Source organism: Oscarella lobularis, chromosome 5, assembly GCF_947507565.1.
Source record: "Oscarella lobularis chromosome 5, ooOscLobu1.1, whole genome shotgun sequence".
In the NCBI taxonomy this organism is placed as follows: Eukaryota; Metazoa; Porifera; class Homoscleromorpha; order Homosclerophorida; family Oscarellidae; genus Oscarella; species Oscarella lobularis.
In genome coordinates, this window is record NC_089179.1 from 767,084 (window position 1) to 794,295 (window position 27,212).

The 27,212-nt window shown below is 48.3% G+C and overlaps 9 protein-coding genes across 10 annotated transcripts; 8 read left to right on the forward strand and 1 right to left on the reverse strand.

Moving 5' to 3' along the window:
* Positions 1–4,334, forward strand: LOC136186915 (unconventional myosin-Id-like). The gene is made up of 22 exons (XM_065974397.1): positions 1–183; positions 243–441; positions 499–680; positions 740–1,027; positions 1,086–1,361; positions 1,409–1,542; positions 1,596–1,674; positions 1,734–1,820; positions 1,868–1,924; positions 1,992–2,096; positions 2,145–2,204; positions 2,262–2,336; positions 2,386–2,484; positions 2,533–2,613; positions 2,661–2,837; positions 2,903–2,998; positions 3,062–3,153; positions 3,209–3,323; positions 3,380–3,460; positions 3,508–3,642; positions 3,696–3,932; positions 3,995–4,334. Exons 1-22 carry the CDS (start codon positions 79–81, stop codon positions 4,238–4,240), a joined length of 3,006 nt encoding a protein of 1,001 aa, XP_065830469.1. The 5' UTR covers positions 1–78; the 3' UTR covers positions 4,241–4,334.
* Positions 4,335–4,538: 204 nt separating this feature from the next.
* Positions 4,539–8,986, forward strand: LOC136186913 (SCY1-like protein 2). Its single transcript, XM_065974395.1, has 15 exons — positions 4,539–4,702; positions 4,758–4,921; positions 5,003–5,102; positions 5,151–5,345; positions 5,403–5,618; positions 5,670–5,786; positions 5,847–5,972; positions 6,041–6,217; positions 6,292–6,528; positions 6,577–6,709; positions 6,772–6,890; positions 6,945–7,045; positions 7,105–7,205; positions 7,252–7,316; positions 7,364–8,986. The coding sequence occupies exons 1-15, from the start codon at positions 4,562–4,564 to the stop codon at positions 8,930–8,932; spliced, it is 3,561 nt and encodes a 1,186-aa protein (XP_065830467.1). The 5' UTR covers positions 4,539–4,561; the 3' UTR covers positions 8,933–8,986.
* Positions 8,987–8,997: 11 nt separating this feature from the next.
* Positions 8,998–10,833, forward strand: LOC136186925 (regulator of nonsense transcripts 3B-like). Of its 2 annotated transcripts, none has more exons than XM_065974411.1 (12): positions 8,998–9,127; positions 9,175–9,281; positions 9,331–9,437; positions 9,501–9,602; positions 9,672–9,779; positions 9,837–9,901; positions 9,960–10,016; positions 10,062–10,111; positions 10,164–10,218; positions 10,268–10,528; positions 10,575–10,644; positions 10,697–10,833. In XM_065974411.1, exons 1-12 carry the CDS (start codon positions 9,038–9,040, stop codon positions 10,771–10,773), a joined length of 1,149 nt encoding a protein of 382 aa, XP_065830483.1. In that variant the 5' UTR covers positions 8,998–9,037; the 3' UTR covers positions 10,774–10,833. The 2 variants fall into 2 exon arrangements, with proteins under 2 accessions (XP_065830483.1, XP_065830484.1); XM_065974412.1 differs by having other exon boundaries at positions 10,578–10,644.
* LOC136186924 (beta-ureidopropionase-like) lies at positions 10,731–12,803 on the forward strand. Its single transcript, XM_065974410.1, has 14 exons — positions 10,731–10,784; positions 10,840–10,978; positions 11,039–11,210; positions 11,260–11,347; positions 11,405–11,499; positions 11,558–11,719; positions 11,776–11,830; positions 11,884–11,998; positions 12,051–12,132; positions 12,183–12,225; positions 12,276–12,302; positions 12,355–12,395; positions 12,447–12,533; positions 12,591–12,803. The coding sequence occupies exons 2-14, from the start codon at positions 10,872–10,874 to the stop codon at positions 12,687–12,689; spliced, it is 1,173 nt and encodes a 390-aa protein (XP_065830482.1). The 5' UTR covers positions 10,731–10,784; positions 10,840–10,871; the 3' UTR covers positions 12,690–12,803.
* Positions 12,548–13,704, reverse strand: LOC136186931 (protein GUCD1-like). Its single transcript, XM_065974420.1, has 7 exons — positions 13,589–13,704; positions 13,463–13,534; positions 13,312–13,411; positions 13,168–13,259; positions 12,955–13,124; positions 12,828–12,902; positions 12,548–12,780 (listed from the first exon to the last, which is right to left on the reverse strand). Exons 1-7 carry the CDS (start codon positions 13,660–13,662, stop codon positions 12,686–12,688), a joined length of 678 nt encoding a protein of 225 aa, XP_065830492.1. The 5' UTR covers positions 13,663–13,704; the 3' UTR covers positions 12,548–12,685.
* Positions 13,703–14,354, forward strand: LOC136186935 (small nuclear ribonucleoprotein Sm D3-like). The gene is made up of 2 exons (XM_065974425.1): positions 13,703–14,098; positions 14,162–14,354. The coding sequence occupies exons 1-2, from the start codon at positions 13,771–13,773 to the stop codon at positions 14,236–14,238; spliced, it is 405 nt and encodes a 134-aa protein (XP_065830497.1). The 5' UTR covers positions 13,703–13,770; the 3' UTR covers positions 14,239–14,354.
* Positions 14,355–14,431: 77 nt separating this feature from the next.
* Positions 14,432–15,997, forward strand: LOC136186923 (protein phosphatase 1D-like). Its single transcript, XM_065974409.1, has 2 exons — positions 14,432–14,786; positions 14,858–15,997. Exons 1-2 carry the CDS (start codon positions 14,498–14,500, stop codon positions 15,832–15,834), a joined length of 1,266 nt encoding a protein of 421 aa, XP_065830481.1. The 5' UTR covers positions 14,432–14,497; the 3' UTR covers positions 15,835–15,997.
* A 2,573-nt stretch (positions 15,998–18,570) lies between these two features.
* On the forward strand, positions 18,571–21,566 carry LOC136186918 (FACT complex subunit SSRP1-like). Its single transcript, XM_065974401.1, has 15 exons — positions 18,571–18,693; positions 18,743–18,928; positions 18,984–19,089; positions 19,182–19,372; positions 19,429–19,523; positions 19,583–19,718; positions 19,776–19,879; positions 19,947–20,303; positions 20,368–20,437; positions 20,496–20,610; positions 20,683–20,740; positions 20,795–20,939; positions 20,988–21,212; positions 21,268–21,347; positions 21,400–21,566. Exons 1-15 carry the CDS (start codon positions 18,571–18,573, stop codon positions 21,503–21,505), a joined length of 2,097 nt encoding a protein of 698 aa, XP_065830473.1. The 3' UTR covers positions 21,506–21,566.
* Positions 21,567–21,578: 12 nt separating this feature from the next.
* On the forward strand, positions 21,579–26,541 carry LOC136186914 (carbohydrate-responsive element-binding protein-like). The gene is made up of 19 exons (XM_065974396.1): positions 21,579–21,780; positions 21,836–21,945; positions 22,022–22,098; positions 22,153–22,242; positions 22,311–22,367; positions 22,776–22,828; positions 22,900–22,955; positions 23,015–23,083; positions 23,139–23,222; positions 23,287–23,330; positions 23,398–24,978; positions 25,050–25,328; positions 25,380–25,436; positions 25,488–25,575; positions 25,637–25,736; positions 25,793–25,841; positions 25,914–25,988; positions 26,069–26,198; positions 26,258–26,541. Exons 1-19 carry the CDS (start codon positions 21,626–21,628, stop codon positions 26,362–26,364), a joined length of 3,261 nt encoding a protein of 1,086 aa, XP_065830468.1. The 5' UTR covers positions 21,579–21,625; the 3' UTR covers positions 26,365–26,541.
* Positions 26,542–27,212: the final 671 nt, after the last annotated feature.

Below are 27,212 nucleotides of genomic sequence, written 5' to 3' on the forward strand. Positions count from 1 at the left end.
TGGACGCATGCTTATTCTCTCGATCGGGGCGTGGCTTTGCGGCTCGCTTTTGAGTAGTGTGTTCCGCAGAACAAAGCGATGGCGTATCTGGAAAGCTCCGAATTCGGCGTGGGAGACTTCATTCTTCTCGAAACGGTCAAGGAGGACACGTTCATGGACAACCTGAAGCTGCGTTTCGATAAAGTAAGCCCCTCCCGTTCTCCAAGGCGCTTCGTGCACGGTCGCTCTCTCGTCCATTCGAGGACAAAATCTACACGTACATCGGCGAAACCGTCATTTCGGTCAATCCCTATCGGCTATTGGATCTCTACACGCCCGAGCACGTGAAGGAGTACCGCGGGCGCGAGGTGTTCGAGCGTCCCGCCCACATCTACGCCGTCGCCGACGCCGCCTATCAGTCGATGATACGACGCAGCCAAGATTCGTGCGTCGTCATATCGGGTGGGTACACGCCGAAAGCAAAAGGCGTGGTTATTTGATTTCTCTCTTTCCGAAAAGGCGAGTCGGGTTCCGGCAAGACGGAAGCGTCGAAAATTGTCATGCGCTATCTGAGCGCCGTGTCGAAGCAGTCGTCGCAGAAGGAAATCGATCGCGTGAAAAATCTTCTCATTGAATCCAATTGCATATTGGAAGCGTTCGGCAATGCGAAGACAAATCGCAACGACAACTCGAGTCGATTCGTAATTCGATAATTAATTCATTAATTAAAATTTTCCCCAAAAATTTAATTTTTTCTAAGGGAAAATACATGGATATTAATTTTGATTACAAAGCCGATCCTTTGGGCGGTCACATTTCGAATTATCTTCTGGAGAAAGCTCGCGTCGTCAGTCAGCAGGCGGGAGAACGAAATTTTCACGTTTTTTATCAGCTCATGTCCGGCGGCGACTCGGCGCAGTTGAAAGGACTTCACTTGGACGGCGGTCCGGGAAAATTTGTCTACACGTGCGAAGGAGGTCCGGAAAATTACAAGGTCAAGGGAATGGACGATAAGAAAAATTTTCAGGCCGTCGTCAAGGCAATGGAAGTAAGGGGGGAAAAAATAGGAAAATTTATACGTCTGTGTCTAAATACTTTGTTCTCAGTTGATCGGCTTTTCGAAAGCCGAGCGAGAGACGCTCTGGCGTCTCGTCGCCGCCATACTCCATTTGGGCGAAATTCAGTTTCAGGCGACCGAAGACGATCTCGGAAGCTCCGTGAAAAATCCAGTCCAAGTGAAAGTCGTCAGCGATCTCTTGGGTTCGTCCGAGGACGCGGTGAGCGTCGCTTTGACGTCGAGAATGATCACGCGAAAAGGGGAAGCGATTAAGAAGCCTCTTCTATTGGCCGAGTCGTTATTTACGCGAGAAGCTTTGGCTAAGGTCAGTAGAGATGAGGGAGTAAGGATTGGGAAAGAGCGTTCTTTTAGGCAATGTATGAGAGGATGTTCACGTGGGTGGTGCAGAAGATCAATTCGTCTGTCGAAGTGAAGGAGAGCAGTGGCGACAGCACTGTTATTGGCGTGTTGGATATTTACGGTTTCGAAGTGTTCCAAGTCAATGGGTGCTTCTAGGAAGGACACTTATTGCTTTTTTTTTGTAATTGCCATTCTCCAGCTTTGAACAGCTCTGCATTAATTATTGCAACGAGAAACTTCAGCAGCTCTTTATTGAGCTTGTACTAAAACGAGAGCAGGTTAGTCGCCGACAAAAGGGGCAAGCAATAAACGGTGAAGGGTTTTTTATCTACTGTAGGCCGAATACAGCAGTGAAGGAATCGACTGGAGTCACGTCGAGTATTTCAACAATGAAATCATCTGCAATCTTGTGGACTCTCCCGAGGTCAGCGTCCTTTTCTGTTGACTTCATGTGTGAATACGATATTTTAGGGCGTCATTGCTATTTTGGACGAAGAGTGTCTCGTTCCTGGAGATCAGCACGACTCGGCAAGCACAGTTTTTTTTCTGTACAATTCTAGTCTAGTCAGAACTTGGGGGGTTTTTTTCTTTGCAGGCTTTTCTGGCTCACATGAACAAAAGTCTGGCAAGTCACAGTCACTTCGTCAGCTTGGAAACGAGTCCTGATGCAAAGGAACTAGACAGAGAACGAGAGTTTCAGGTAAAGACGTCGTTTGGATAAAGATCATAAATACTTACACATCTACAGATCAAACATTACGCCGGCGTTGTGACGTATTCGGTTGAAGGTTTTATTGTGAAGAACAAAGTGAGATCGAAACACCAACCGGCAACGAAGGTCAACTTTTGAATCTTTTTTCTTCAGGATACGCTCTACCAGGACTTGAAGCGTCTACTTTATCAATGCGACGCGTCGGTGCTAAAGGAAATGTGGCCAGAAGTATGGGGGAAAGACCCGCTGAAAAAAATACTCATGAGCACTTTGATAGGGCTCTCAACCCATTGATGCCGTCACCAAGAGACCCTATACAGCAGCAACCGGATTCAAAATGTCAATGGTGTCTTTAGTCGAGACGCTGGCTTCCAAAGTGCGAAAACCAGTCAGCAAGCTTCTGAGACTTATTTTCTTTGTCTAGGAACCCCACTACATTCGCTGTATCAAGCCGAATGGGACCAAGTCTCCCCGCACTTTCGACGAACAACTTTGCAGGCACCAGGTAATTTGACTTCTTTCCGCTGTGATCTTAGCAGCTCTTTGTTTTAGGTACGCTATCTCGGTCTGCTCGAGAACGTGCGCGTTCGCCGTGCCGGTTTTGCGGCGCGTCTTCCCTACGAGAAATTCGTTGCGAGGTACAAGCTTCTCTGCAAGGACACGTGGCCCAGACCCAAGTGCAGCGACGAGGAAGCGACGAAGAAAATCATTGCTCATCTGTCGTGCAATGTACGTGCGCTATTATAGTCGTTTTTTTCTCTTTTGACGCAATAGGCTTCGCTTCTTCTGCACAGCAACTAGTGAAATTCGGAAAAACGAAATTGTTTATTCGCATACCAAGAACGCTGTTCTATATGGAACGCGAAAGGGAAAAGGCCATACCGAAAATGGTGCAAAAACGTCGTCCAAATTTTCATTGCTAGGTAGCCTTATTTCGCTTTTTTTTTCAACAGGCAACGATTATTCAGAAAATTTGGAGAGGATTGAAAGTGCGTCGCTTCTATCGTAGACTGCGAGCAGCAGTTTACATTAAACGTTTCTTCAAGTCAGTTCATATCACGTGTATGTCTTCTTAGTACATTGGCTCTTTTCCTTTCTAGAGTGTACAAATTTCGAAGTTACATCATGAAAGTCATCGACACGTTCAAGGACGTCCAAACGATGCCTGACTTGGGCAACGCTTTGCAGTGGCCCGAGCCTCCGCCAGTTTTAAAGGCAAGAGGGATCAGATTCAAAGCGACAGGCGGGAATTCTATTGATCTATTTTACAGAAAAGCAAGGAGTACATGCGAAAGATTCACCGGAATTGGCGTGCCAAGAAACTGGTCGAAGGATTGAGCAAGCAGCGCGAGGTAAACATTTCGACCGCTTTGAAGGATTTTTCATGTTGTTTTTGCAGGAAGAGCTGCGCATTCGTTGCATTGCTTACTCGGCTTGTCGCAATCACAAGCCAAACTGGGGCCTCAAAGTTCCTTTTCCATTGAATGGACTGAAGAATGAAAGCAATCCGCGCAACGCTCTCTTCAATCAAGAAGTGCGCGTAGACCAGAAAAGGCTCTTTCATTTTTTTAGTCAAACTCTGAATAGGTTGCTGCTTTGAAAGCGCTGAATCAAGATCAGGCTGTCGTCTACTCGGCCAACGTCGTGAAATTGGGCAGGAATCTGAAGCCGGCCGATCGCGCTTACGTTTTCACTGAAAAGCACCTTTATCGTCTTACCGCTGATACGTACAAACCAGGAAAGAAAGGTCCTATTGGCATAAAGCAATTTACGTCGTTGACGCTGCTCAAGGGAGAAAGTCAAGGAATGGTCATTCACACGTCGGTACGTAAGCAGATTGAGTAAGTGTATATGTAGGAAGGGGCTCTTTTTTGTGTGTCCTGAAGGATCCCGCTGGAGATATTGTCTTTTACGTCAAAGACGGTCGCGTCGCCTCAGAATTTGTCGGTGCCATCTGGCTGACAATCAAAAAGAAATACAACCACCGTCTGAAAGTCAATTTCAACGACCAAATAGAGTATAAACAGGAGGGCAAGAAGAAAGTGCTCGTTCACGAAACGGGCCCCGCTGGATCAAGCCCAACGTTCAAGAAGTTGGGTGGAGATCGGGTTGCATTGGTTTGGCCCCAATAGCAAGTTTTTGTTTTGAATCGTCGACTCGCATTTTTTAGTTTTTCTAGTTCTAGAGGTTGGTGTGGTTGAATATTATAAAGCTGTGTTTGGGTGGTTTGCTTGTCCGTTGAACGGCATGCAGATTGCTATGCTCAACTGTGACGTTTTTTCTAAAAGATGGCGTAAGTTTTGAGTGGGGCCATTCCTGGGGTCGCAGAGTTTCATTACCAAATATGGTCATACTAGATTTTTCCCAATTATCGAGATATTGATTACGGAGGGGAGGGCGCCCTTACGGCTTACGTCACCGTAAGGACGATCGATAAGTCGACGATTTTCGCCATGTCGGTACTGGACAAGCTCAAGACGGCCGTGAGAGGCAATCCTGTGATGCGCGAATACGAGCTGCAGCGCCACATCGGAAGCGGGGGCCCTTCGTCTCTGTGGAAAATCTACGACGGAGTGAAGAAGAGTACGCGACAGGTGAAAAGCGAACGGCCAGAAAACAAGCTTCTCGTTCAAGTGTACTCTATCTCAGAACGTATCGATATTTGTCTACGACAAGAAGGCAGCAGAGGCGGAGAAAGTGCCCAAAAAGGAACGCGAGGCTATTGTAAACTTGCTGAAGAAGGGACCGGTGCAGCTCGTCAAACTGCGGCATCCGTCTCTTTTAACAATAGAGCACGGGGTTGAAGAATCGAGGCAAGTCTTATAGAGAGATGTTTATTTCATTATGAGATAGTTGTCTCTCTTGGTTTGACCGTTTTCTATCTGTACTTGTAGAGACGTTATTGCGTTTGCCAGTGAGCCAGTCGTTGCCAGCGTAGCTAATTTGTTGGGCAAATATGACAACGCTCCGTCGCCTCTTCCATTGGCCATCAAAGTTGGTCTTCTTTTTATTTGATTCTCTTCTTTACTCAGTATCTCTTAGGAGTATCAGCTGGATCCCTTGGAAATAAAGTATGGGCTCCTACAGGTAGCAGAGGGTTTGGAATTTCTTCACGGTGGAGTGAAGCTGATACACGGAAATCTCACACCTGAAAACATTGTCATCAATAAAGCGGGCGCGTGGAAAATATTTGGCTTCAATTTCGGCGTTTTTATCAACTATCAAAGCGGAGCCCAGGTGAAATCTTCAAATGATTTTTGAACCCGAGGGGGGGGAATATATATTTCTTGGAAGGAAAAATTCGCGTTTCACGAATGGAACAGCAAACTGTCGTTTCGCACTCAACCGTCGCTCAACTACCTTGCTCCCGAATACGTTCTCAACAAGACTTGCGATGCGGCGAGCGATCTCTACACGTACGGCGTTCTCATTCACGCCGTATTCAATCAGGGAAAACCCCTGTTCGAATGCGACAACAATTTGCTGACGTACAAGCATCAAGCTGAACAGGTAGGGAAGGGGGAATTGGACGAAAGTGACTGTATGAATCGTGTATTTTAGCTCAGTCGCGTTTTGCCCAATTCCTTTTTTGGCATTCCGGAAAGTGGACGCGAGCACGTTCGAATGCTTCTGAATTTGGAACCGTCCGTGAGACCGGACGCTTCGCAAATGACGAAGGCAATATTCGTTTCTATGACTAGTCGCCTTTTTGAGACTTAATTGTTCTCTTCTCCTTAGTCGCCTCTTTTCGACGACATCGCCATCGTTACGCTCCAGTACCTCGACAGTCTGATGCAAAAAGATTCGTTGCAAAAATCGCAATTCTTTAAGACGTTGCACAAAGTTCTTCCCAAGCTACCCAAGGTGTCGCGCGGCGTGCGCTCCGCATCCGCACGCGCGCGCGCGTGTGTGTACTACAATTCTGTGTATAGAGAGTCACCTTGCAGAGAGCATTGCCCGCTCTCTGCTCGGAATTTCGCACTCCCGAAATGATTCCCTTCGTCCTTCCGAACGTTCTCTTCATTGCCGAGGACTGCAACACGGACGAGTACGTTCGAAACGTTCTTCCCCACCTCAAACCCGTCTTCAAAGTCCACGAACCGATTCAGGCAAAACAGCTACATTGCTCCAGTCTTTTATCCCCTCGCAATTTCTCACCTTTTTCTTTTTTTGGCGTTTTTAGGTGCTTCTGATCTTTCTTCAAAAGATGGATCTTCTCTTGACGAAGACTCCGCCCGATGCGATACGCAGCGACGTGCTGCCGATGATTATACGAGCGCTGGCGTCACCGTCGGCGCAAATCCAAGAGCTCTGCATCAGCGTCTTGCCGACGTTCGCCAACATGATTGACTACTCGTCAATGAAACACGCCATCCTGCCCAAACTGAAGTCACTCTGTCTCGAGACGAATTCGCTTAAAGTGAGAGGCTGTTTGACAAAAAATGTTCGAAATAATTTGTTTTCTTAGGTTCGGATTAATATTCTAGTTTGCCTTGCTAAGATTTTGGACGTGCTCGATAAATGGATGGTTTTGGAAGAAATATTGCCCATGTTGGAAGCAATGCCTTCAAAAGAGCCGGGGGTGCTCATGTCCATGTTGGGTAAGAGCGACAAAGAACCCTCAAATATTTTTTGTTCTCTCTCTCTCTCTCTCTCTCTTTAGGCGTTTTGAAAGCGTGCACCGATCAAAAGAAGCTTGGGTTTGATAAAGAGATTTTGGCCACTAGAATCATTCCGTTTCTGTTTCCTCTATCCGTTGAACTGACGCTGAATGAAAATCAGGTGAACGAATAGTTGTAGTCGTTAGCCGGTTTGGAGTCGGTTCTCTGTGTGCAGTTCAAGTCTTTTATGTCGGTGATCAAAGATATGATACGAAAAGTGGAGACCGATCATTCCGTTCATTTGCAGCAGCTCGGGCAGATGAAGGAACAGACCCAGTATAATCGTCCGAGGAATTTACAGTGCATTGATTTTCTGACGTTCGTTTTTTTGAAAGGTCAACCGTCAAACTTGCACAGGAAGTTTCAGAAGCAAAAGCGACCGACGACATGATGGGGAGACTAGAGAAAATGATGGCTCAGGAAAATCCCTCTCCAGGTGATGATAAAGACATTGAAACTCTCTCTAAGACTGTTTGACTTAGGTACGACTAATACCAATGCAAGTCCGTCTGTAAGCGCTGCCAAGCCGGCTTCTCCTCTAACCGATGTGAGAATGACAGCTAGTTAGAATTTTATTTAAAAATTTTTTTCTAGATGGATCGTCTTTTTGCTACGTTTGATTCAACTGTTCTAGCTCCTCCTCCCTCCTCTGGAAATCAGTCTCCTATTATTCTCAAGCCGAGCCAGTCCTCGACTTCGGAGTCACTTCTCCAGTCTGGTTCTCTACAGCCAACATTACAGTCTACCCAACAGCAACAGCCCAAATCGCAGTCCGTCTTGCAGCCTACTCTCCAGCAACCTTCTCAATCTCAACCTGCTCTCCAGCCTACATCGCTGTCTACTCTACAGCCTAAAGGGCAGCCTGCTTCCTTCCCTACGTCGCAGTCCATGCTTCAGCCTATTACATCGCAGCCTATTCTGCAGCCTACATCGCAGCAGGCATCGCTGTCTACTCTACAACCTAAATTACAGCCTGCTTCCTTGCCCACACTCGAGGCTACTCCATCGGCGTCTCAGCCAGCTCTTCAGCCGACTGTATTTCAGTCTACATCGCAGTCCATGCTCCAGCCTTCGTCTCAGCCTATTTTACAGACTACCGTTCCACCGACCTCGCTGTCCACTCTTCAGCCTACATTGCAACCCACACCGCAGTCTACATTGTATTCTGCACCGGGTAGCGTTTCATTTTCGACGGCCTCTCAATCTGCGTTCGCTGCTCCGACTAATATTGAATCTCAGCCACCCTTTCTCCAACCTAAATCGGGGGCCATTACCGAGCCCACATGGTCAACGTTTTCAGCTGCATCACAAGTACCGAAACCTTCATCGAGTCCACTTTTTAGTCAACCGGCGTCGGCGACTGCTAGTAGTGCACTGCAGCCGTCAAAGGCGCCTTTGCCTCAATCAGCTCCAGCGAGGACGACAACGCCGCAGTTTTCAAGTGCGTCTATGATGGGAGCTTATTCTATGTCAACATCGACTGCAGGTTTGCAATCGACTCCCGCATCGTTTGGTAGCTCTGCAACGACTTTTAATCAACCCAGCGGTTTGGCAAAATCTGACGCTTCAAGCTCTCAGTCCTCATTCTCAATGCCGTTAGGACAGCCGCCTTCTGGAGTTTCTCCGAGTCTTCCGTTTACTTCTTCATCAGCGCAAGCAGCTTCTACTTGGAGTAGTCAGTTAAATCCAATGAGCCAATCACAGCGACCTCCGGTTTCATACAATATGCCGTCTATGAATCCCGAACAGGCTCCTTTGAGACAGTTTCCAACTAACGCTTCGCAGCCTCCTATGTCATCTTTTCAGCAGCAGCAACAGCAGCAGCAACAACAACATCAACGCATGCCTGCAGCTCCTTTGCAACCAATGCCAATGGGACAGCCTTTGCAGCCAATGTCGATGGGACAGCCTTTGCAACCAATGTCAATGGGACAGCCGACACAGAATTCACAGCCTCAGCCATCTCAATGGAATCTGGGCAATGCGTCTGCGAATTGGCCCTCCTTACAGCCATTGTCTCAGCCTCAGGGAGTTTTACAGCCAACGCCAGCGTCACAGCCTCAAGGCATCTTGCAACCAGCCTCTACTAGTTCTTCTATCAGTCTTCCGGCTCCTGGGCCAAATCCGTTTGGATCTTCGTCGGAAGATAATCTTTTATTTTAGAAGCATGCTCGAATTGTACTATTTTTTTTATACGCGAGGTTTTGAGACTTTTGACGTCACAGGCACTTCGTCGTAGCACGCGCGCGCGCGAGTTCGAGACTCGTCATGGGCGTAAAAGACGAAAATCCTGTCCAAACTGCCAAAGAAATAGCTCCCTTGCTCAGAAAAGCCGACAAAGAAGTCTATCAAACTAAGGTAGTACACGTAGTCCTGTCAGAATCGCAAAAAACTCGCTGTTTTAGGTCATCATCCGTCGCCTTCCTCCCGATCTCACCGAAGAGAAGTTTCTTCAAAGGCTCTCGCCCCTTCCCGAGCACGACTACTACTACTTCTGTACGGCCGACTTGACGTAAGCCTTTCTTCGCAATGTTCTTCACCATTGGCGATATCACACACAGACTCGGAGCTCACGCCTTTTGTCGAGCCTACTTCAATTTCAGAAAATTCGAAGGTGTCCTGGACTTTCGAAGGCGATGCGATGGATTAGTATTCGAAGATGCTAGAGGTGCAGCAGTGTTCTCTTGTACAGTAGGAGAGGAAAAGCCCTTTATTTTATTTTATTTCTTAGGGAGAAAATATCCCGCCGTCGTAGAATTTGCTCCACTGCAGAAGATACCACGCGCGAGAGAAAAGATGAAGAAAGATCCCAAATGTGGGACGATAGAGCAAGGTGTTTCGCGTGTTTATAAACTTCATTTGTCTTTTTGTGATGGACGGGCTCGTGTGTGTGCCTGTACAGATAAGGACTACAAATCGTTTTTGGCCTCTTTGGAGGCCCAATTGCCGAGTTTTCCAACAGCGGAGCAACGCTTGGAGGAGATTGAGATGAAGGAGAAGGAGTTGGCTAGTAAGAAGAATCAATGTACAGCTGTCAAGGCGTTGCAAAAGACCGTTTCTTTTTTAGACAAAACCACTCCTTTGGTGGAATATCTTCTTCGAAAGAAACGTCAGGGCGGTTCGCGAGTTGACGTGAGTGTCTGTTGTTAGGATGCTCTTATTTTGGTTACTGGTTATGGGCTTGCTTTAGGGTTACAAAGCAGCCCGCGACAAGAAGAAACGAAAAGACGAGATGCCTCCAGCAAAGGTAGTGGATTTGTGTAAAAATAGTTGAAACCGTATTTTTTGACAGGCAGGAGTAAAGAAGGGGTCGTATGGGAAGGGAAAGTACAGGGATGAAAAGTTAGATCAGTCAATTGAAAGTATTGGGAAAATATAAGGCAACAATTTTCAGATCTTCGTTTGAGAAAAAAGGAGCGAAATACTACGATGATCGAAAAAAGGCAACGGTAGTGCTGAATCAGAAAGCATGTCTCGGAAGTGACGCTGAAATTTTAGAAGTTTGGTGGCGGTGGAAAGGGAGCCGAATACAACAATCATCCTGATAGAAAGTCAAAGTCATCGTCATCATCTGCTGCTTCATTGACTTCAGAAACGCTGAAAGCTAATGAAGAACGCGAGTGGCCGTCATTATCGAGAGACCCGTCAGACGGCAAGCCAATGAAGAGTCAATCTCAAGTGTCTGTCACTCCAGCCAAAGAACAAGGACAGCCAATGCCAGAAAGGGCACAAGGATACGGAAAAGAACGACGAAAGATGGTAAGTGCTCTATGTTACAGTGAATGCAAATGGATAGTTGCCATAGCAGGGTCGTCCGGATGTGGCTGTGTATGTACCACGACCAGCTAGGAAGGGAGATACCTCTGCTTCTCAAGGTGTGATAAAGAATTCAATTTTTTTATATTTTTAGTAAGGTGTTTTTGTTAGATGACGCTCGTCCTAGCTCTGGACGGCCAAGGAGTTCACGTCAAGGACAGTACAAGCGTTATGGTAGCGACTACTGATTAATTTTTTAGTACAGTGTAGCAGTATAAATGAATCAGACTATATTGATTACTGTCATGTGATAGACCAGACACTGTCCCGAACGAGGAGCACTGGAATGGCAGCAAAGGACGAATCGCTTAGTCTAGAAAGCCTGCTGGAGGGAAATCTTGTCGGCGAAGATCTCAAGGAAGCTCGTCGAATACTGTACGGCAAGCCAGTCGGGTAAGGCCCTCCAAATCGAGCACGCCCCGCACAAGAGCGAACGATCTTGCAACGGGACAGGACTCTCGAGCTTCCCGAAGAGGCTCATCGCATCGCTGGAGAAAGCGACTTCGAACTGGCCGGCTATAGATTCAGCGCGGCGCCGGAACAGGAGAGATCGGCGCGGATCGTTCGCATCGGCGTCGTGCAGAACCGAATCGTCTTGCCCACGTCGGCTCCGGTAGCCGAACAGGTAAGAGACGCTCGCGAGCACAGCAGACGTTTCTCTGACGAATATTTAGCGAGCTGCAATTCACAAGCGTATTGCTCACGTGACTGACACCGCAGCAAAATGCGGCGTCAATGTGCTATGCTATCAAGAAACCTGGAGTGAGACAGCAATTGAATTGAACAGTCGGTTGAAAAAAAAATGTTTTGGGGGGGTAGCTATGCCGTTTGGGTTCTGCACGCGAGAGAAAGATCCGTGGGCCCAATTTGCCGAGTCTGCCGAAGACGGTCCGACTACAAAGCTGTGTCAAGACGTAAGGACGCGGCGCTTGTGCCACTAGATTGTCTTTTGTGTAATTCTCGTGTCACTAGATGGCAAAGAAGTATAACATGATCATCATTTCTCCGATACTTGAAAGAGACTCCTTGCACGGTGACATACTTGCTAATACAGCAGTCGTTATTTCGAGCTCTGGCGCGGTACTGGGGAAGTCAAGAAAAAATCACATTCCTAGAGTCGGAGACTTCAATGAGGTACAAATGCATGTCATTGTGATGGAAGCTGTGCAATAGATTCGTTACTCATATAGTCAACTTATTACATGGAAGGAAACACGGGACACAAAGTGTTTCAGACGCAATTTGGTTTGCACACGTGGAAGAAAAGGAAAGGAATAATTTCAGCTTTCTTATTTTAGGCCGTATTGGGATCAACATATGTTACGGTCGTCATCATCCTCTAAATTGGCTGATGTTTGGCCTAAATGGAGCTGAGATCGTTTTTAACCCGTCCGCAACGGTTGGAGCTCTTAGGTGAATTATTCTACGTGCAAGTTAATTAATTAATTAATTAATTTATTTATAGTGAACCCATGTGGCCCATTGAAGCTCGTAATGCTTCGATTGCTAATGGATATTTCACAGCGGCTATTAATCGCGTTGGAACGGTAGGAAGTACAAGTTTTGCTGCTGCTTAACATTTGCTCAAACTCTAAAGGAAATCTTTGAACACGAATTCACGTCAGGAGATGGAAAGCCAGGTTAGACATCATGCAAACGTATTTGTTTCTTTTAATGAACTTTTTTGTAGCTCATAAGGATTTTGGCCACTTTTACGGTAGCTTCGGTTTTTGCTTGCAAAACATAGCGTTGCTGAAGTGTGGCTATAGGATCAAGTTACGTTGCTGCACCAGACGGAAGCAGAACTCCAGTAAGATGAAGGTTTTGCTAATTGGCATATATTTAAAATTAAATTCTCAAGGGACTATCACGTACAAGAGACGGGCTCCTAGTGGTTGAACTGGACCTAAATCTCATCCGACAAATACGGGACAAATGGTGTTTCTCTGTGAGACGGAACGATGTCATATAAAATCTACTGTTATTGCTTTTTTCTACACATTAGATGACATCAAGACTCGATCTATATGCCAAGTCGCTGGCAAATGCAGTGTCGGCCGATTTCAAACAAGACATCGTCTACGAGCCGGGAACGCAGCCTTAGGTCGAATTGATTTTTACAAAAACTATGTCTTCATCTGTTCCGTGGCACTTTCTTGCCTGTTCGAACACCTCAAGTGATGTGTGAGTCGGTCCTGGGAATACTGCGTAAAAAATGTGTAATGTTGTCCTTGTGGCGTACCTTGTTCCAGAGCGGGATCGTGGTACGCTATCGTTCGTTTGGATTTGTTGTATCCACACACTACGATATAGTGCCCTAATCATGCGTGATTGTCAACGCAATGCAGTGCAAGAAGGGTCTTGCGTACCAGCATACTCTTCGTCTTTGTTTGAATGTCGGTTTCTCTTTTCAGAGTGAAAGAATCGGAAGCAACAGGAAGTCTGTGATTCGCCGCTGTTCAGAGTGATTGAGTCTACTAGTACGATAGCCACTTTGTTCTCTCTAAGATGCTTGTCGATTTCGTCAATGGTTACCGATCTAATGTCATAATTAGGTAAGAAATAATGCGAGCTAAAGTAACCTTTTTTCAATTTTCAACCCAGTTTTGTCCGCGTCTCTAAACAGCTGATTCACCCTGGCCTCTTCAGAATTGAAATCTTCTCTGTAGAACCGCTATCAAACAATTGTTTGAAAGGGTGTAGAAGAGAAACTTTGAAGTCCTCACCTTCTCCGCATACGTTTCGTCGACTCCCAACGTGACAGTACAGTACAAATGTTCCACGCCGAATTTCTGCAGTAGACATGCTACATCTATTGTCCATACACTAGAAACGGCTCAATGGAGCTGCCGAGTAGCTACTAAAGAGCTGTCCAACTTAGTCTCAAAAGCCAGTTCGCGGCATTTCTCGGAAAATTCATCGGAGGAGAAACGATGGCCTAAAATGGTTCTAGTCGTGGAACAGGAACGCGTTACGCGCTAGCCTATTGACGAATGAACAAACTTTAGAACCATCTGCGCCGAAGCTAGTCCACAGTCCCAGTTTTTGACTTGCTGGACGTGTTGAATCGCCATCATGTTTATGTTGTGACTCCGCCTACATTTTCGCGCATGCTTCGAGCCTCCGCGTTTCGATAGGCGAAAATCCTTCGTAATCTTCGCAATCGGCACACTTTCCGATGCTTCATGGGTTCAATTGGAATACCTGTTAAGCTTCTTCACGAAGCCGTCGGTCACATTGTGACGTTAGAGACCGATTTGGGCGAAATTTATCGCGGAAAGTTGTTCGCCGCCGAAGACAACATGAACTGCCAATTGCAGCACGTTACGGTGACGGGAAGAGATGGTCGCGTCACGCAGCTCGAGCAAGTGTTCATACGAGGCAGCAAAGTGCGATTTCTCATTCTTCCGGACATGCTGAAAAACGCGCCGATGTTTACGAAAGGAGCGAAGAAGAACGTCGCTCAAGCTGCAGGCAGAGGAGGTGGAAAAGCAGCTCTACTAAGAGCAAGAAGTAAGTCGCACGAGAAACGACGATTTTGAATAATTGTATAATTGATTATTGACTATAATTTAGCTGGAAGAGGTAGAGGCAGAGGCGGACCACCTCCCATGGGCAGAGGAGGACCACCCGGGCCGCCAGGAAGGAGATAGAAGAACAGCAGTTATAAGAAAACGTAGAAACGAAAAGGATCGACTTTCCTTGTACTTATAAGAAGTCATTTTTTGGTTGTGCAGTAGAAGTGCAAGAAATTCCTAGCCTACTGTGATTCTTGCAGGGCGTTACGCGGTTGCCCGGGAGTTTGCCCGGGCGCGTTCGGGCGCGCTGGTCTTGTCCGGGCCTGCCACAACTTGTGTCGCGTGACTGGCAACAATCGATTGCGACGAATCTCGCTACAGTATCGCTTCGAAAATGTCCGTCCTGCTATCGATTGCCGCTATGTCGGAAACGAATAAAGGCGGTCGACCGTACATGGAGGATTACGTGGCGATTGAATTCGAACAGGACAAATGTGGCGGTCAAGGCTTCCTGGCCGTTTTCGACGGCCACGGCGGCAAGGACGCCTCGTCATTTGCTTGCAATCATCTCTGGGAGAACATAAAACGGCAGAAGGACTTTGAATCGAAGGACCCGTCGAAAGTGATCGGCGCCATTCGTCAGGCGTTTCGCGAGACGCAGAACGGAATATGGAAGGCAGTCGGTACGAAATAGAAGAAGAAAAAAGCGATGGATCGATCGAAATAGAAGGAAAAACGCTTTTTCTCTCCTTAGACTCTTGGCCGAGCGCGCGTCCGGGCGTGTTGAGCACGGCCGGAACGACGGTTTCGGCGTGCGTGATTCGCGGCCGCGATCTCTACGTCGGTCATCTCGGCGATTCGGGCATCGTTCTCGCGAAGAAACGCGCCGACAAGGACAAACTGGTCGCCCGCTCGCTCACCGTCGATCACAAACCCGAAAGCGAATCGGAAAAGAATCGAATCGAATCGGCGGGCGGCGAAGTGAGACTGGGAAACGGGCGCGTTCATCGCGTCGTGTGGAATCGCATTCGCCAGCCCCACTGCGGTCCCGTTCTTCGCAGCACCGAACGCGAAAGCGTTCCCTTTCTCAGCGTCGCTCGCTCGCTCGGCGACTTGTGGAGCTATAACTACGAAAAGGGTCGCTACGTCGTCTCGCCCGAGCCGGACGTTTCGTTTCGGCGAATTACGCTCGAAACGGATCGCTTTCTCGTTTTCGCCTCCGACGGTCTCTGGGCCGTCATGAGTCATCAGGAAGCGGTCGATTTCGTCGCGAGGCATCGTCGCGAGAGCGACGACGTCGAAGAGGACGACGAAAACGGGTCCCGAGTCTGTAGCATGCTCGTACAAGAAGGGCTGCAACGATGGAAGAATCGATCGTCGCGAGCGGACAATATCAGCGTCATTTTAGCGTTTTTTCACAAACCGAAGAAGAATGCCGCCGTGAAAGCGGCGACAGCTACGGAACCGGAACCGGCTGGGGAGACCCAGTCATTAGAGAGGGGGATCTCTGATGATGACGTAGTAGTTCCGCCTACTCCGCCCACTCAAGATGTCGACGTCGTTCCGCCGACCGCGACGACGACGACGACGACGTCGTCAGCTCAGAAGCGGAAACGAAAACGAAAGTCTGCTTCGAAAAACCAGAAGAAAAGAAAAGTCGAGTTGTTGTCGTCATCGTCAATGAAGAAGATGCCGGAATTGAGCAATGGTGATGTATCAAAATTAAATTGAGCTCGCAATCTTATTAAATGCAGTATTCGCGCCTGTAGGTTAGATTGTAAATCGCTAGCGGTTGATTTTTCTGCACGACTTGCTACACGTCCTTTTATTATTATTATTACTAACCCTATATATGTACTATTGTAATATTACAGATTGTGGATTCTAGAATCTCTTTAGACGTTTCTTGCTCGCTTTGCTGCCGACGACGATAGCGGAAATATTTGCTTGTGGGCGTGGCGACGTAAATTGAACGGCACATTCGTCGAGATTCGACGACGCAAAAAAATTGCCCTCGGCTGACGCGGGACGTTGAGGACTCGGTGTCGGACTCGCTCGTTGAAGATCGGCGAGAGGCGAGACGAAAGAGCAGTTGATCATGCCGCTCGAATAGCGCCGGGTCTCTCTCGACGTTGCGCGCGAAGCGTTCTCTTTCTTGAAGAGAAATTCGAAGCGATGCTGTTGAAGTTTCAATTGCAGGTGATGATCCTGGCAAAGGTTGTGCCACGTTCGACTGACGGCCTCCGCTCTATATGTACAGAATGCTAGCTGTTTCGAGGTACAGTACACTGCTAGCGATATCTCTCACTTGCACAAGTCTTCTACTGTGGCGTAGCTCAGCACGATCAGTGCTATCTCTCTCGGAAGATTCGCTACGATGTCGAATCGATCGTCGTCGAGCTCTAAGCTTCTGAGTTCCTCGTGCGAGGACTCTCTCACGACGAACTCGGCCATCGCCAAATTCTACGGGTCTTTTCGTTTAGCACCCGGTCGCGGTCTTGGCCAACCTTTCGCGCCTTTTATGCCGCCGTTTTTTCGAATAACCTCCCGTATTGTTAACGTACGTGATTTCACGCGTCACAGTTTCTGTTTCGGGAGAGAGGTCAAAGTTCCTGTGATTTCATAAGATTTTCGTCATTCCACGTGTTCATGGACGATAAGGCAGAGATCAAATCGCTTCTTCCGAGCGAAAGCATTGTAACAGAACGTCTTGCGAGGAGACGACGCGAAGACTACGACTTCAGCAGTCTCTTTCCGGTCGTCAGCTGCTCCGGCGCGCTGCTACCGGCGTGCTCCTTTGCTCTCACAGTCGTGCTCTCTGTGACATGGTTCTGGAATCCCTATCATAATTTCTACATGATGACTATCTACATTTATCTCATCGTACTCCTATGCATCTCCCTTTTGCTGCTATTACTCACAGTCACGTGTCGAAACAAGTTTCGGCCAAAGATAATGCTGAAACCCGCCGGTACCTTTTTCTCGTCAAATTGGAAAATTCAAACTGCTGAAGAACAGCAGCGAATTGCTCGCTTGACTTTGTTTTTTGCCGCCGGCGCCTTGGCCTATTCCGTTTGGAAAGTCGTCGCCGATTCGCTCTGTACTGATCCTATGGGAGCATTGAAGTGGCTGAGTCTGCTCTATGGGGTATTGAAATGCTTGTTTATTGTGTTCCTTGGAGTCTTTCTCTGTGCCTATGCAACGGGGCTTTTCTATCGACGTTCCCCTTCCGGATTGATGCTCATTGTTATCATGAGTTGCAATGTATCTGTGTGGACTTTTGAAATGAGTGCGGCCGTCTTTGGAAACGCGGCGCAGAATCTGACGCTAGTGCATCCACTGCCTCGCTGGTTCTGTTTCGAGAGTGCTGCTCAGAAATCCTTGTTTATTGTCACACCGTATCTTTATCCGTGGGTGATGGAGTACACGTTTGTGACGACCGCGTTGCTCGCGTGGCTCTGGTACGCGTCCGGGCGCATTTTCAAGATGCAGACCAATTGGACTGAACCGGAGAACGATTCGACGAGTTTTTCATTTAGCCACAGTACCTTAGATGATGGAAAACCGACTGGATGCACGTCAAACATTGCGAGCTGTTCTTTCTTCTCCTGCTCCTGTTTTAGACGAAGAACGAGGACTGATTGCGGCATGGTCGTGGGAATATTGTTGGCCATCCTGTTTGCTGGAATGATTTTGGTTGCTTCGATGTTGGAAAACAAATCGGCGACGCGCGCCGCTTCCCTGGGATTCTATGGCGTGCGTATTGGCACCGATTTGATTATGATGCTTTGCTGTCTTTTTACCTGTTTGGCTTTGAACCTGCTCCAGCCAACCCTACCTGAAATAAATCAACAACTGGAAAAACGTACGTATCTAAGAGAGTTGGACGAGGATGGCAACTTGACGTACTGGAGTACCCTATCCGAAGAGACGGCTCTCGTGTTTGGCGATTGGTTGACGTATATTGCGGCAACGGGTGTCGTTGCTTACGAGAGTTTTTCCTTCTATGCATCCGCTGTCACGTCTGCCAAGCATCAGGACGACCCTAGTTCGTTGAAGACTGTTAATGCTGTGACTTGCGTTGTTGCAGCTCTTCTGCAAGCGGCCGTTCTGCTGAGAAGTCGACGCTGCTTATCGACTCTCAGTCAGGTGCACAGGAAACGCACTGTCGTTCGAAACTTGCAGCAAGCTGTTCTCATTTTGGTGAGTGGAAACGTTTGTTTGTGGGCAACAGATTCTATTTTTCAGATACAGTCAACTCAGCATTGGGCAATCGAATCCAAATTTTATTCGCGAAATTCATGGGATTTCATCACCAATCTGTTCTATCCTCTTCAGATATTTTTTCGTTTTTATTCGTCCGTCACTCTGTTCAATTTGTGGTCTCGTTCGCGAAGATTTGACTTCTCAGACAGCAGTAACATACAATCAGTCAATTAAACAATTCGCGGGTAAAAACCACGTGTTATGTATCATTCATTGGCGCGAGAGAACTTATCCGGGAGTTCGGCAGGCTTTCTTCGCGTTTTTACGATGTCTGCAGACGTTATCGAGTTTTCTGAGGTCTTTTCCGTGGTCAAGGGAGCCTTGGTGAGCCTCTAATGGATCTCGCGTCTCCCTATCGTCATTTCTCGCCTAGAACTCGGGTCGACTTCGCCTCCAGAAGGACAAGATCACGTTCAAGTCGAACAAAACGGGCAAAGTCGAACAGATATCGGCCGCCGACGTGAACTCGATTCACTGGATGAAGTCGGCGCGCGGTTTCGAGATGAAAATGATGGATAAAGAAGGCCACAGCCGCAAATACATGGGCTTCAAGGAGGCAGTAAGTACAACGTATGGGGGGGAGGAGAGTCGACTTAGAAAATTTCCTCTGCTAGGACTACGAACGATTGTCTGATCACGTTTCGAAGAACTACGCGTTGAGCTTGGACGAAATTGAGCGCTCGGTCAACGGCTGGAATTGGGGCAATGCGCGTTTCAACGGTACGTTAGAAAATCTCTCCAAATTAATTAAATCATTAATTATTTAATTAACCGGAGCGTTTTTTTGTACTGAAATTTTTTTTCTGCTTTAGGATCGCTGATGACGTTTGAAGTTGACAAGAAACTTGCCTTTGAAATTTCCCTTTCGGACGTCGCTCAAACGACGGCCGGCAAAAACGAAGTGTCGCTTGAATTTCATCAGACCGAAGAAGCGCCCGTGTCTCTGATGGAGATGCGATTTTTCGTACCCAATTCAGCCGACGCCGAAGTCGACGCAGTAAAGGTAAAGAACCGCTAGAAAATAGGAGAGTCGTCGCCGTAGTCTTCTTTAATTAAAAGGAATTCCATGAAAATGTCTTGGCCAAAGCAGACATTCTTCAAGTGACAGGCGACGCGATTGTGACGTTCGACGAAGTGACATTGTTGACTCCGAGGTACGAGACCCACCCGTCGTCTTTCCTGCCGTTCATCGAGATTCTCTTTTGAACGCCAGAGGCCGATACACAATGAAAGTGTATCAGACGTTCATGCAGCTCCACGGAAAGACGTACGATTACAAGATTCCTTTCACGACGATCGTTCGCCTATTTCTGCTGCCCCAGCAAGACAACAGGCAGATGTCTTTTGTTGTAAGGGAAAGCAGCAGCAAAAGTTAGGAGATTGTAAGCGTGCGCTTCTTCAATCAGGTCAGCCTGGATCCCCCAATTCGTCAAGGCCAGACGCGCTATCACTTTCTCGTCTTCGCCTTTTCAACGGACGACTTGGTCGACGTTAATCTTCACTTGTCTCAGTGAGTAAAATAGCTCTATTTAATTAAAATAAAAAAAAAACACCCCGTGATGTCTCTTTCTTCTTAGGGAAGAACTCAATGAAAAGTACGGGAAACACAAGCTCGAGCAGGAAATGAGCGGTCCGATGTTCGAGATTGTGAGTCGTATTATGAAAGCGGTCGTCGGCCGAAAGATCATCGTGCCGGGCACGTTCAAGAGTCCGTCCGGCGCCCACTGCATAACGTGCTCGTTCAAAGCGTCGCCCGGTCTTCTCTATCCGCTCGAACGCGGTTTCATGTTCGTCTACAAGCCGACGATCTACGTGCGCTACGACGAAGTGACGTGCGTCAATTTCGCGCGAAGCATTACGAGCACGACCAAGTCGTTCGATTTCGAAGTGGAGGCGAAGAACGGGAACGTCTACTCGTTCGTCGGCATCGACAAGTATGGAAAATCATGGAAAAATCGAGAGACGCGTTTCTCTAGTCCTCTATTATAATAATTTTAGAGAGGAGTATACTCGGTTATTTGATTTCGTTAACGGGAAGAGGCTTCGTATAAAGAACAAAGGAATCAAGGCCAGTTAGGGTGGCGAGTAAGGGTGCGCGTATTTAAACGTTTTTTTTCTGCTATTAGAACCAGCCTGCTCTTGCTGCCGACTCCGACATGTCAGGCAGCGACGACGAACATGACGCCTATTTGGCTGCCGTCAAAGCAGAGGGAGAAGAAAGAGGAAACGATGACGATTCCGGTATAGTGGTTTCTTTCTTTCTTTCTTTCTTTCTTTCTTTCTTACTTATTTATAAAAAATGCTCTTTTTTAGATATGTCTTCTGATGATCAAGATTTTGTTGCTGTTAGTTCCAGTGACGTTGGATTGGAGTGAGTCGACCTATATTGCGTTTTTGGTTTGGGTTACTTCTTTTCTTTCTTGAGGTATGACTCGTCCGCATCCGAGTCGTCTGGCAGTTCTGATGGAGCTAGCGGTGGAGAAATGCGTCCCAAGAAGTCGAAATTCGAACTGAAAAAGACGCGCAAAGAAACGCCGGTGAAACCAAAGAAGAAGAAGAAAGAGCGCGAGGTAAAGAGACTCTATTTTCAGCGAGTGTACCCGATTTTTGTATTTTAGGAGAAGACGAAGGAGAAGAAGGAGAAGAAGGAAAAGGCGAAGAAGCCTCGAAAGGAGAAGAAGGCGAAGGATCCGACAAGACCAAAAAGACCTATGAGCGCCTACATGCTCTGGTTGAATGACACTCGGGAGAAGATCAAGAAGCAAAATCCGGGTGCGGCAGTCACGGAAATTGCGAAGATTGGCGGTAGTATGTGGAAGGAGATATCGCAGAGCAAGAAAGAGGTACGGCGCAATAGAAAAAGACAAAGGTCAGGTTTCTATTCGAATCTGCGCGCAGGAGTATGAAAAGAAAGCGGCGGAATTGAAGAAGAAATACCAGAGTGCAATAAAAGAATGGGAAAGAGGAAAACGCGACAGGTTTGCTCCAAATAAATGAGCATGGCAATATAGATATACATATACTTTGCAGTCATAGTTTGCCTTCCAAGAAACCAGCGGCGTCGGCGTCGGGTGCGTACAAGAGCCAGGAATTTGTGGAAAGCAGCAGTGGCTCCTCTGGATCCGACGAAGATTAGAGAAGAGGCTAAAAGAGACTTTAGTGTAAGGTACAGTCCAATCAATAGCTTTCATCTGTAATCAGCGCACGGACGCATGCGTCGTCGCCGCCGCGTTGTCTCATCGCGAGAGAGCGCAAAATGACTCACCCGAGCGCGCGGACTACCTCGACGGGGTACGACTTCACCTCGTACCAGCAGCCGCGTTCGTTCTCGTTCGGTCCGCGCAGCGCGTCGGCGCTCGCCGTCGAACAAAGCCTCGCCACGTTATTCCACTCGCTCACATTGGAGTGCAGGCAAGCGAATTGCGTCGCGTTTTGTCGCCTCTGACGTCGTCGCGTCTCTTGGCAGCACGGGGCTCGTTCATCCGCAATGGAAACACTGGAAGAACATGACGACGTTCCAGCGAAACGAGCGACTTCGACTCAACAACGGCATATGGCGTTCGTGGCATTTGCAGTGTAAACGACTCGCGCGCACCGCCGAAGAAAAAAGCGTCGTCACGAAATCGTTTTGTTTCTCTTGTTTCGCGCACAGATCTAAAGGGACGCAAGCCGAAGTTCTGCCAATTCGTCACGCCGCGACTCGACTCCATGCAGCACAGCGAGCCGCGGGTGAGAACAAAGGAAAGAAAAAAAACTAAGGGAGAGATCCTCGTCCTATGTAAGGCCATTGTCATGGAGGGAAAGTACTGGCGACGGAAGAGGGAGGCGGTTGCCTCTGAGTACAGGAAATGGCGTCTGTTTCACGTGGATAAAGTGAGGGGGGAACTGGACGGGGGTCTTCGTGCCGCGGGCGGGCGGGTGGGACACTTGCGCTTCTGCAGAGACGGAAGGTGGCATCGAAAACGAAAAGCGCGGAAATGATGCTGCTCATGGAGGAGGTGCACAAAATGATATACGTAACACTTGGGATAATGAGAAGCCCCCATCAATAAACGCATGGAGGGTACTCACGTGATTAGTTTAGTTATATGCTCGAGAGAGATGGAAAGACGTGGATGTTAGTGTTCGGACTCCTAGAGTGATAACGCGTGTTGTTCTCACGTCGAAAAGTAATCTCTTTCTGAAACCCATACAAAGTGTGTGTATATGATAATAAGAAGTTATTGATTATGCGTGCCCAGTATGTTTTGTGTAATTAGTACTGTAAATCATTCATACTCATGTATATTACATATACATATAAGGTGTGTGTTTACTGAATGGCGTCATGATACAGTACTAAATCTTATTATCCCAAGTTTTTATTGGTGTTTTCCTCAAAAAAATAAGTGACGGGTTTTTATCAGGTCAAACCGTTGTCCGTTGGCATTGGTCAACATGTCGAAGGAGCCGAAGGAAGGTAGTTGAGAGATGCACGTGCACGGAAAGTACAAAGTCGGTAGGGAGAGAGAGAAAATGTTTTTTTTCTAGTACTGCCAGAATGGGAATGGAGACCCAAGAATCACTGGCAGCGATGAATGTTGAAAGTGTGCCATTAGAAAACCTAATGGATCGGAAAAAAGTTGACGATGGTCTTCTCTTGCAGACATGATTACGTCCGACTTTCCGGAGAGCATGTTCGTCGATTTTCCCATGGACAATTTTCACGGATTGGGTGGGTGGAGACCGTACTGTTCTCCCCTTTCCCTTGTCACGCTTTATGTGCGTAGGTTCGTCTGACGTCATTCAACCGCGATTAGATCCACTTAATCCGAATTTCGACGATCTGCTGCAATCCCTCGAAACGATGGATAGTGAGTCGAGAGAGAGAGAGAGAGAGAAAAAAAGCGCGCTTACTCATTAAAATATCGCTTTTAGCTCTTCAGCCACCCTTCTTCCAAGTCCAAATGCCGACACACTTCGTAAGAAATCCGATATTTTCCTTCCGAGCTGATTGAAAATATTTCCTTTATTTTTTTTCTTCAAAAGTCAGCTCATCATAGTTCGTCGTCGTCGATTGGCGCCGCGAGCGGAGGAGCGTCGACGATCTTGGAGCAGCCTATTCCCGAAGACATGACCGTTTATCGTACGCCGGCCGCCAATTCCTCCTCCTCCGTCGCAGCTCACGTTTCGCCCCTTGACCTCCAGCGAAGTCCACCCCCACAATCTCAGCAAGACAATCGAAACCCGCAGCAGATGCAAGTGGACGATGTAGGAAATCCGACGGCGTACACCCGATCATTCGTCAACGAAGTTGTCCAGTACGGCGGCGGCGGCGAAAGCGGTGGTGGCCTTCAAGCGATGGTCAATCCCTCTCATCACTCATCTCCTAACCAGCAGCACCAGCACCAGCACCAGCACCAGCAGCAACAACAGCAGTATGCTGCCAATACACAACAGGTGCGTGGTGGATATATAATGTCCCCGCCTCCCACCAGCCCTCATCATTATCCTCATCATCCCCATCATCGTCAACCGATCCAACATCATCCCAAGTCGCCCATGAAAACGCCCGGCTGGACGAGTCGTCGTCGTCGATCGCGCGACGCCGCCCTTTCGTCCAGTCCGCCGTCGGTTTTCTTGACGGAAAATTCGACGTCATCGTCGGCGGGAAGCGTTGCCATGACGACGGTTGTCACCGGCAGCGGCGTAATGAAATCGGCGCCGGGCGTGCTGCAACGATCGCGCACGGATCCCGCTCTGCCGTCGCGTCGTTCGCAGGGAAGTCTCATGGATCTTCTCGTCGCCGCGTCGTCGCAGAAGAAAGTGGAAGTGGAAATGTTGCAACAGCAACAGCAACGAAGTCAACCGCCGATGCCGCCGTTACAGCCGCTTCAACCGCGTCCCATGCCGCGCAGCTTGTCCGGCGACGTCCTCATGCAGATGCGCGTTCCGGCGCGTCCCATTCGATCTAGCATGCCCGCGAATGTTTCTCTTCAATACGAGCAACACCACGTTTCGCCGTCGCCGCAGCCCGAACCGGCGACGTCGATACAGCAAATTTTGTCAATGGGAACGACGTCCACGCCGCCGCCGCCGCCGCCTCTATCGCAATTGCCTTCCGCGTCGAATTTTTATATGAACTCTTCGAGTGCTCTGTCGCCGCCGCTACCGACGCGCTCGTCTTCGTCGTCCGTCTCGTCTCACTTGGACGCGACGAACAGTCTGTTTCGTCAAGTCGTCGCTTCGCTCGAACAAGTGTCCAATTCGCCGGAGGTGCTGCGGAAGTTGCTCGCCGTCATTGACGAACATAAGAGACAATCGTCGTCTTCTCCGACGACGGCGGCGGCGGCGGCGACGACGGCGACGATGACGACGACGAGTCGACTTCGTCTACAAAGTCCCGACGTTTCTCAACCAATGGAATCGTCGCAACAGCCTTATACGATACCGCTTCAGCACGCTCGCATACAGCTTCCGCCTGACGTGCCGATAGCGGCGGCGGCGGCGGCGTCTCAGCATCAGACGATCGCCTCGTTGCGACAGACATCAAATCCGAAGCAGCCGGTTTCAAAATCAATTTTCACATCTTCGTCGTCCGGTCGATCCAGCGCATCTGGTCCATCACCTGTGCGTCGCTTTTTTTTGGGCCTGTTATGTGTACTAGTATAGTTTCTCTCCTTTCCTCCTTCTTCGCCTAGGTTACCAGTGTTTCGCCGTTTCACAGTCGCGTTCTTCTCATGGCCGCGCAGGCGAGCGGACTGACGCCGAATTTGAGACCGCTCACCGTCGCGTCGTCGTCGTCGTCGTCGTCAACGACGGAAATCGCGCCCGTCATGACGTTTACCGGCGGGTCTTCGTTAATGCCGGCGGTGGCGGCGGCGGCGGCGGCAGCGTCCGCTTCTCAAGAGTTTCAGCCCGCGAAAGGCTCGTCGGGTCAAATAAAGACAGAGAAGTCGCCGCGTCGACACGAGTACAAGGTGGGATAGAGAGCAGAGCGCCAATTGACTTCGTTTGATGCGCGCCTGTAGGAACACCGGCGCCAGTCGCACATATCTGCTGAGCAGAAACGTCGGGGTAATATCAAGGTGACGCTGCGCGATGCGTGTGTGTTTTGAGAGAAGACGAGTTATTTGCAGCTTGGTTTTGAGCATTTGCATCAATTACTGCCCAGCATCAAGAGCCTTCCGTTGAATAAAGTGAGCAAGGCTTCTTTGCTGCACCGAGGTAAAACAGTAGAACGTTAGTACTCTACCCCTTTTGCACCTAAGTATGCATTGTACGCAAGGTGCCGACTACGTGCTCCAATTGCAGAAAGAACGCACTGCTATGGAAACCGAACAGCAGACGTTACGGCGGGAAATAGACAACCTGAACGAAATGATTAGGTATTTCCTGTCGATATTGATAACGCCAACTGGTTTGCATTATTGTATCAACTAAGCATTTGCCAAGATCAACTTCCTGCCACCGGAGTGACAGTCTCGCGACAGGTATTGAATACGTAGAGTGATGCATATGCCTTTATCATTTCCTTTATTGTGTTTTTGTTTTGTTTTGAATAGCGTGTTGCTGAAATGCAACAGATGTTTGAACAGTACGTACAGGAGCAGACATCAAAGAATTTCAAGTTTTGGATTGTACGTAAAAGTAACGTCTCCCTCCCCCTTCATTACTAACGTTTCCCTGCCTTCCTCCCTCCCTCTCGTATTATGCACAGTTCAGCGTTATAATTCGTCCCCTTTTCATGACTTTCAACGTTTCTGTTTCAACGACGAATATGGAAGAGTTCTGTCGAACTGTGCTCTCTTGGCTGGAACAGAACTGTTCTTTGCCTAATCTCAGACCCTGTGAGAACTCTTCTTTACATACTTTTTCTCTCCAAAAACTGACTCTCGATTTTTCGCAGCTGTTTTAGAGTCGCTACGTGAACTAAGCACTACGACGTCAATACTGTCCGATCCCGCCAGTCTGCCTGAAGCTGCTGTTGAGATGGCGGGTAGCAGGCCGTTGTAGTCTAATGCACGCACGCACAAAAGCCTGTAGTTCTATCTTTCACGACGGTAGTCACGCGGTGCCACGTACGAAAGTTATATCCGACAATTCAAAATTTATACGCATGCGACAACTTGAAGTTGCTCTTCTCTTGCAGTCACGATCGTAAAAATGTTTATAAATGCCTAATGATGCCAAGTTTGGCAACCATCGCTTCCTGCCTGGAAGTTAGTATCATGCCTTTTGTGCGTGCGTAGTGCGTTTATGTTTAGGGACAAAGCGGGCCGCGTCACTCTTTTGCGACGATTATATACCAGTTCCAGTTCCGTCGAATTAGAAACCCCGTTTGAACCGGTTTTTGACTTCCGCTCCGACAGCTGGAACTTGAACGATCGACGCTGCCAGACGTGTGTGTGTGTGTGTGTTTCCGACCGAACTGAAAAGTTCCCAAGGGGCTACACTCGTCCTATCCAAGTTTCGCGTAACGCAACGTCCTCACTCGTCACCGCGAAACGACCCGGCGGGGGGTGTCGGATCAGCTCCGGCCGTCAGGGTGCGACTTTTCCCTCTTTCTCATACGGTAAGCGGAAGGGGTTTTCCGTGAAAAAAATCGCGTCAGAGTTAGAGTTACAGCAGCAACTCTGTTTACTTTCGTCTTCGTAATGTTTCGCCCCACGTAGTGGGGGGCTGTATATAAACAGCTGTGGTGTAAATGAGAAGAGAACAAAGGGGCCTCACAAGGGCGGCGCCGCCGCGAGGCTTATCTCGCGTCGCGATCTTTCTTATTCAAACAACGTTCCGCGGATGCCACGCCTTAGAGCATTCTTCCTTATATGGAGCGAGCTAACGAACGGTTTCGAGATAACGTT

Coding starts and splice junctions, on each gene's coding strand:
- LOC136186924 (XM_065974410.1), top strand. CDS start 10,872: ATGGCAGCAAAGGACGAATCGCTTAGTCTAGAAAGCCTGCTGGAGGGA. Junction 10,979..11,038: donor CTGTACGGCAAGCCAGTCGG/GTAAGGCCCTCC, acceptor GCAACGGGACAG/GACTCTCGAGCTTCCCGAAG. Junction 11,348..11,404: donor ATGCTATCAAGAAACCTGGA/GTGAGACAGCAA, acceptor TTGGGGGGGTAG/CTATGCCGTTTGGGTTCTGC.
- LOC136186913 (XM_065974395.1), top strand. CDS start 4,562: ATGTCGGTACTGGACAAGCTCAAGACGGCCGTGAGAGGCAATCCTGTG. Junction 5,103..5,150: donor CTCTTCCATTGGCCATCAAA/GTTGGTCTTCTT, acceptor AGTATCTCTTAG/GAGTATCAGCTGGATCCCTT. Junction 5,619..5,669: donor ACAAGCATCAAGCTGAACAG/GTAGGGAAGGGG, acceptor CGTGTATTTTAG/CTCAGTCGCGTTTTGCCCAA.
- LOC136186935 (XM_065974425.1), top strand. CDS start 13,771: ATGGGTTCAATTGGAATACCTGTTAAGCTTCTTCACGAAGCCGTCGGT. Junction 14,099..14,161: donor AGCTCTACTAAGAGCAAGAA/GTAAGTCGCACG, acceptor ACTATAATTTAG/CTGGAAGAGGTAGAGGCAGA.
- LOC136186915 (XM_065974397.1), top strand. CDS start 79: ATGGCGTATCTGGAAAGCTCCGAATTCGGCGTGGGAGACTTCATTCTT. Junction 1,543..1,595: donor GAAGTGTTCCAAGTCAATGG/GTGCTTCTAGGA, acceptor GCCATTCTCCAG/CTTTGAACAGCTCTGCATTA. Junction 3,324..3,379: donor AGCCTCCGCCAGTTTTAAAG/GCAAGAGGGATC, acceptor TCTATTTTACAG/AAAAGCAAGGAGTACATGCG.
- LOC136186918 (XM_065974401.1), top strand. CDS start 18,571: ATGTATCATTCATTGGCGCGAGAGAACTTATCCGGGAGTTCGGCAGGC. Junction 19,880..19,946: donor GTTAATCTTCACTTGTCTCA/GTGAGTAAAATA, acceptor CTTTCTTCTTAG/GGAAGAACTCAATGAAAAGT. Junction 21,348..21,399: donor GAAAGAGGAAAACGCGACAG/GTTTGCTCCAAA, acceptor TATACTTTGCAG/TCATAGTTTGCCTTCCAAGA.
- LOC136186923 (XM_065974409.1), top strand. CDS start 14,498: ATGTCCGTCCTGCTATCGATTGCCGCTATGTCGGAAACGAATAAAGGC. Junction 14,787..14,857: donor CGGAATATGGAAGGCAGTCG/GTACGAAATAGA, acceptor TTCTCTCCTTAG/ACTCTTGGCCGAGCGCGCGT.
- LOC136186914 (XM_065974396.1), top strand. CDS start 21,626: ATGACTCACCCGAGCGCGCGGACTACCTCGACGGGGTACGACTTCACC. Junction 23,084..23,138: donor GGACAATTTTCACGGATTGG/GTGGGTGGAGAC, acceptor TTATGTGCGTAG/GTTCGTCTGACGTCATTCAA. Junction 26,199..26,257: donor TTTGCCTAATCTCAGACCCT/GTGAGAACTCTT, acceptor GATTTTTCGCAG/CTGTTTTAGAGTCGCTACGT.
- LOC136186931 (XM_065974420.1), bottom strand. CDS start 13,662: ATGATGGCGATTCAACACGTCCAGCAAGTCAAAAACTGGGACTGTGGA. Junction 13,260..13,311: donor ACGAAACGTATGCGGAGAAG/GTGAGGACTTCA, acceptor ATTGTTTGATAG/CGGTTCTACAGAGAAGATTT. Junction 13,125..13,167: donor GGGTTGAAAATTGAAAAAAG/GTTACTTTAGCT, acceptor TTATGACATTAG/ATCGGTAACCATTGACGAAA.
- LOC136186925 (XM_065974411.1), top strand. CDS start 9,038: ATGGGCGTAAAAGACGAAAATCCTGTCCAAACTGCCAAAGAAATAGCT. Junction 9,603..9,671: donor ATGTGGGACGATAGAGCAAG/GTGTTTCGCGTG, acceptor GTGCCTGTACAG/ATAAGGACTACAAATCGTTT. Junction 10,112..10,163: donor GGAAAGTACAGGGATGAAAA/GTTAGATCAGTC, acceptor AACAATTTTCAG/ATCTTCGTTTGAGAAAAAAG.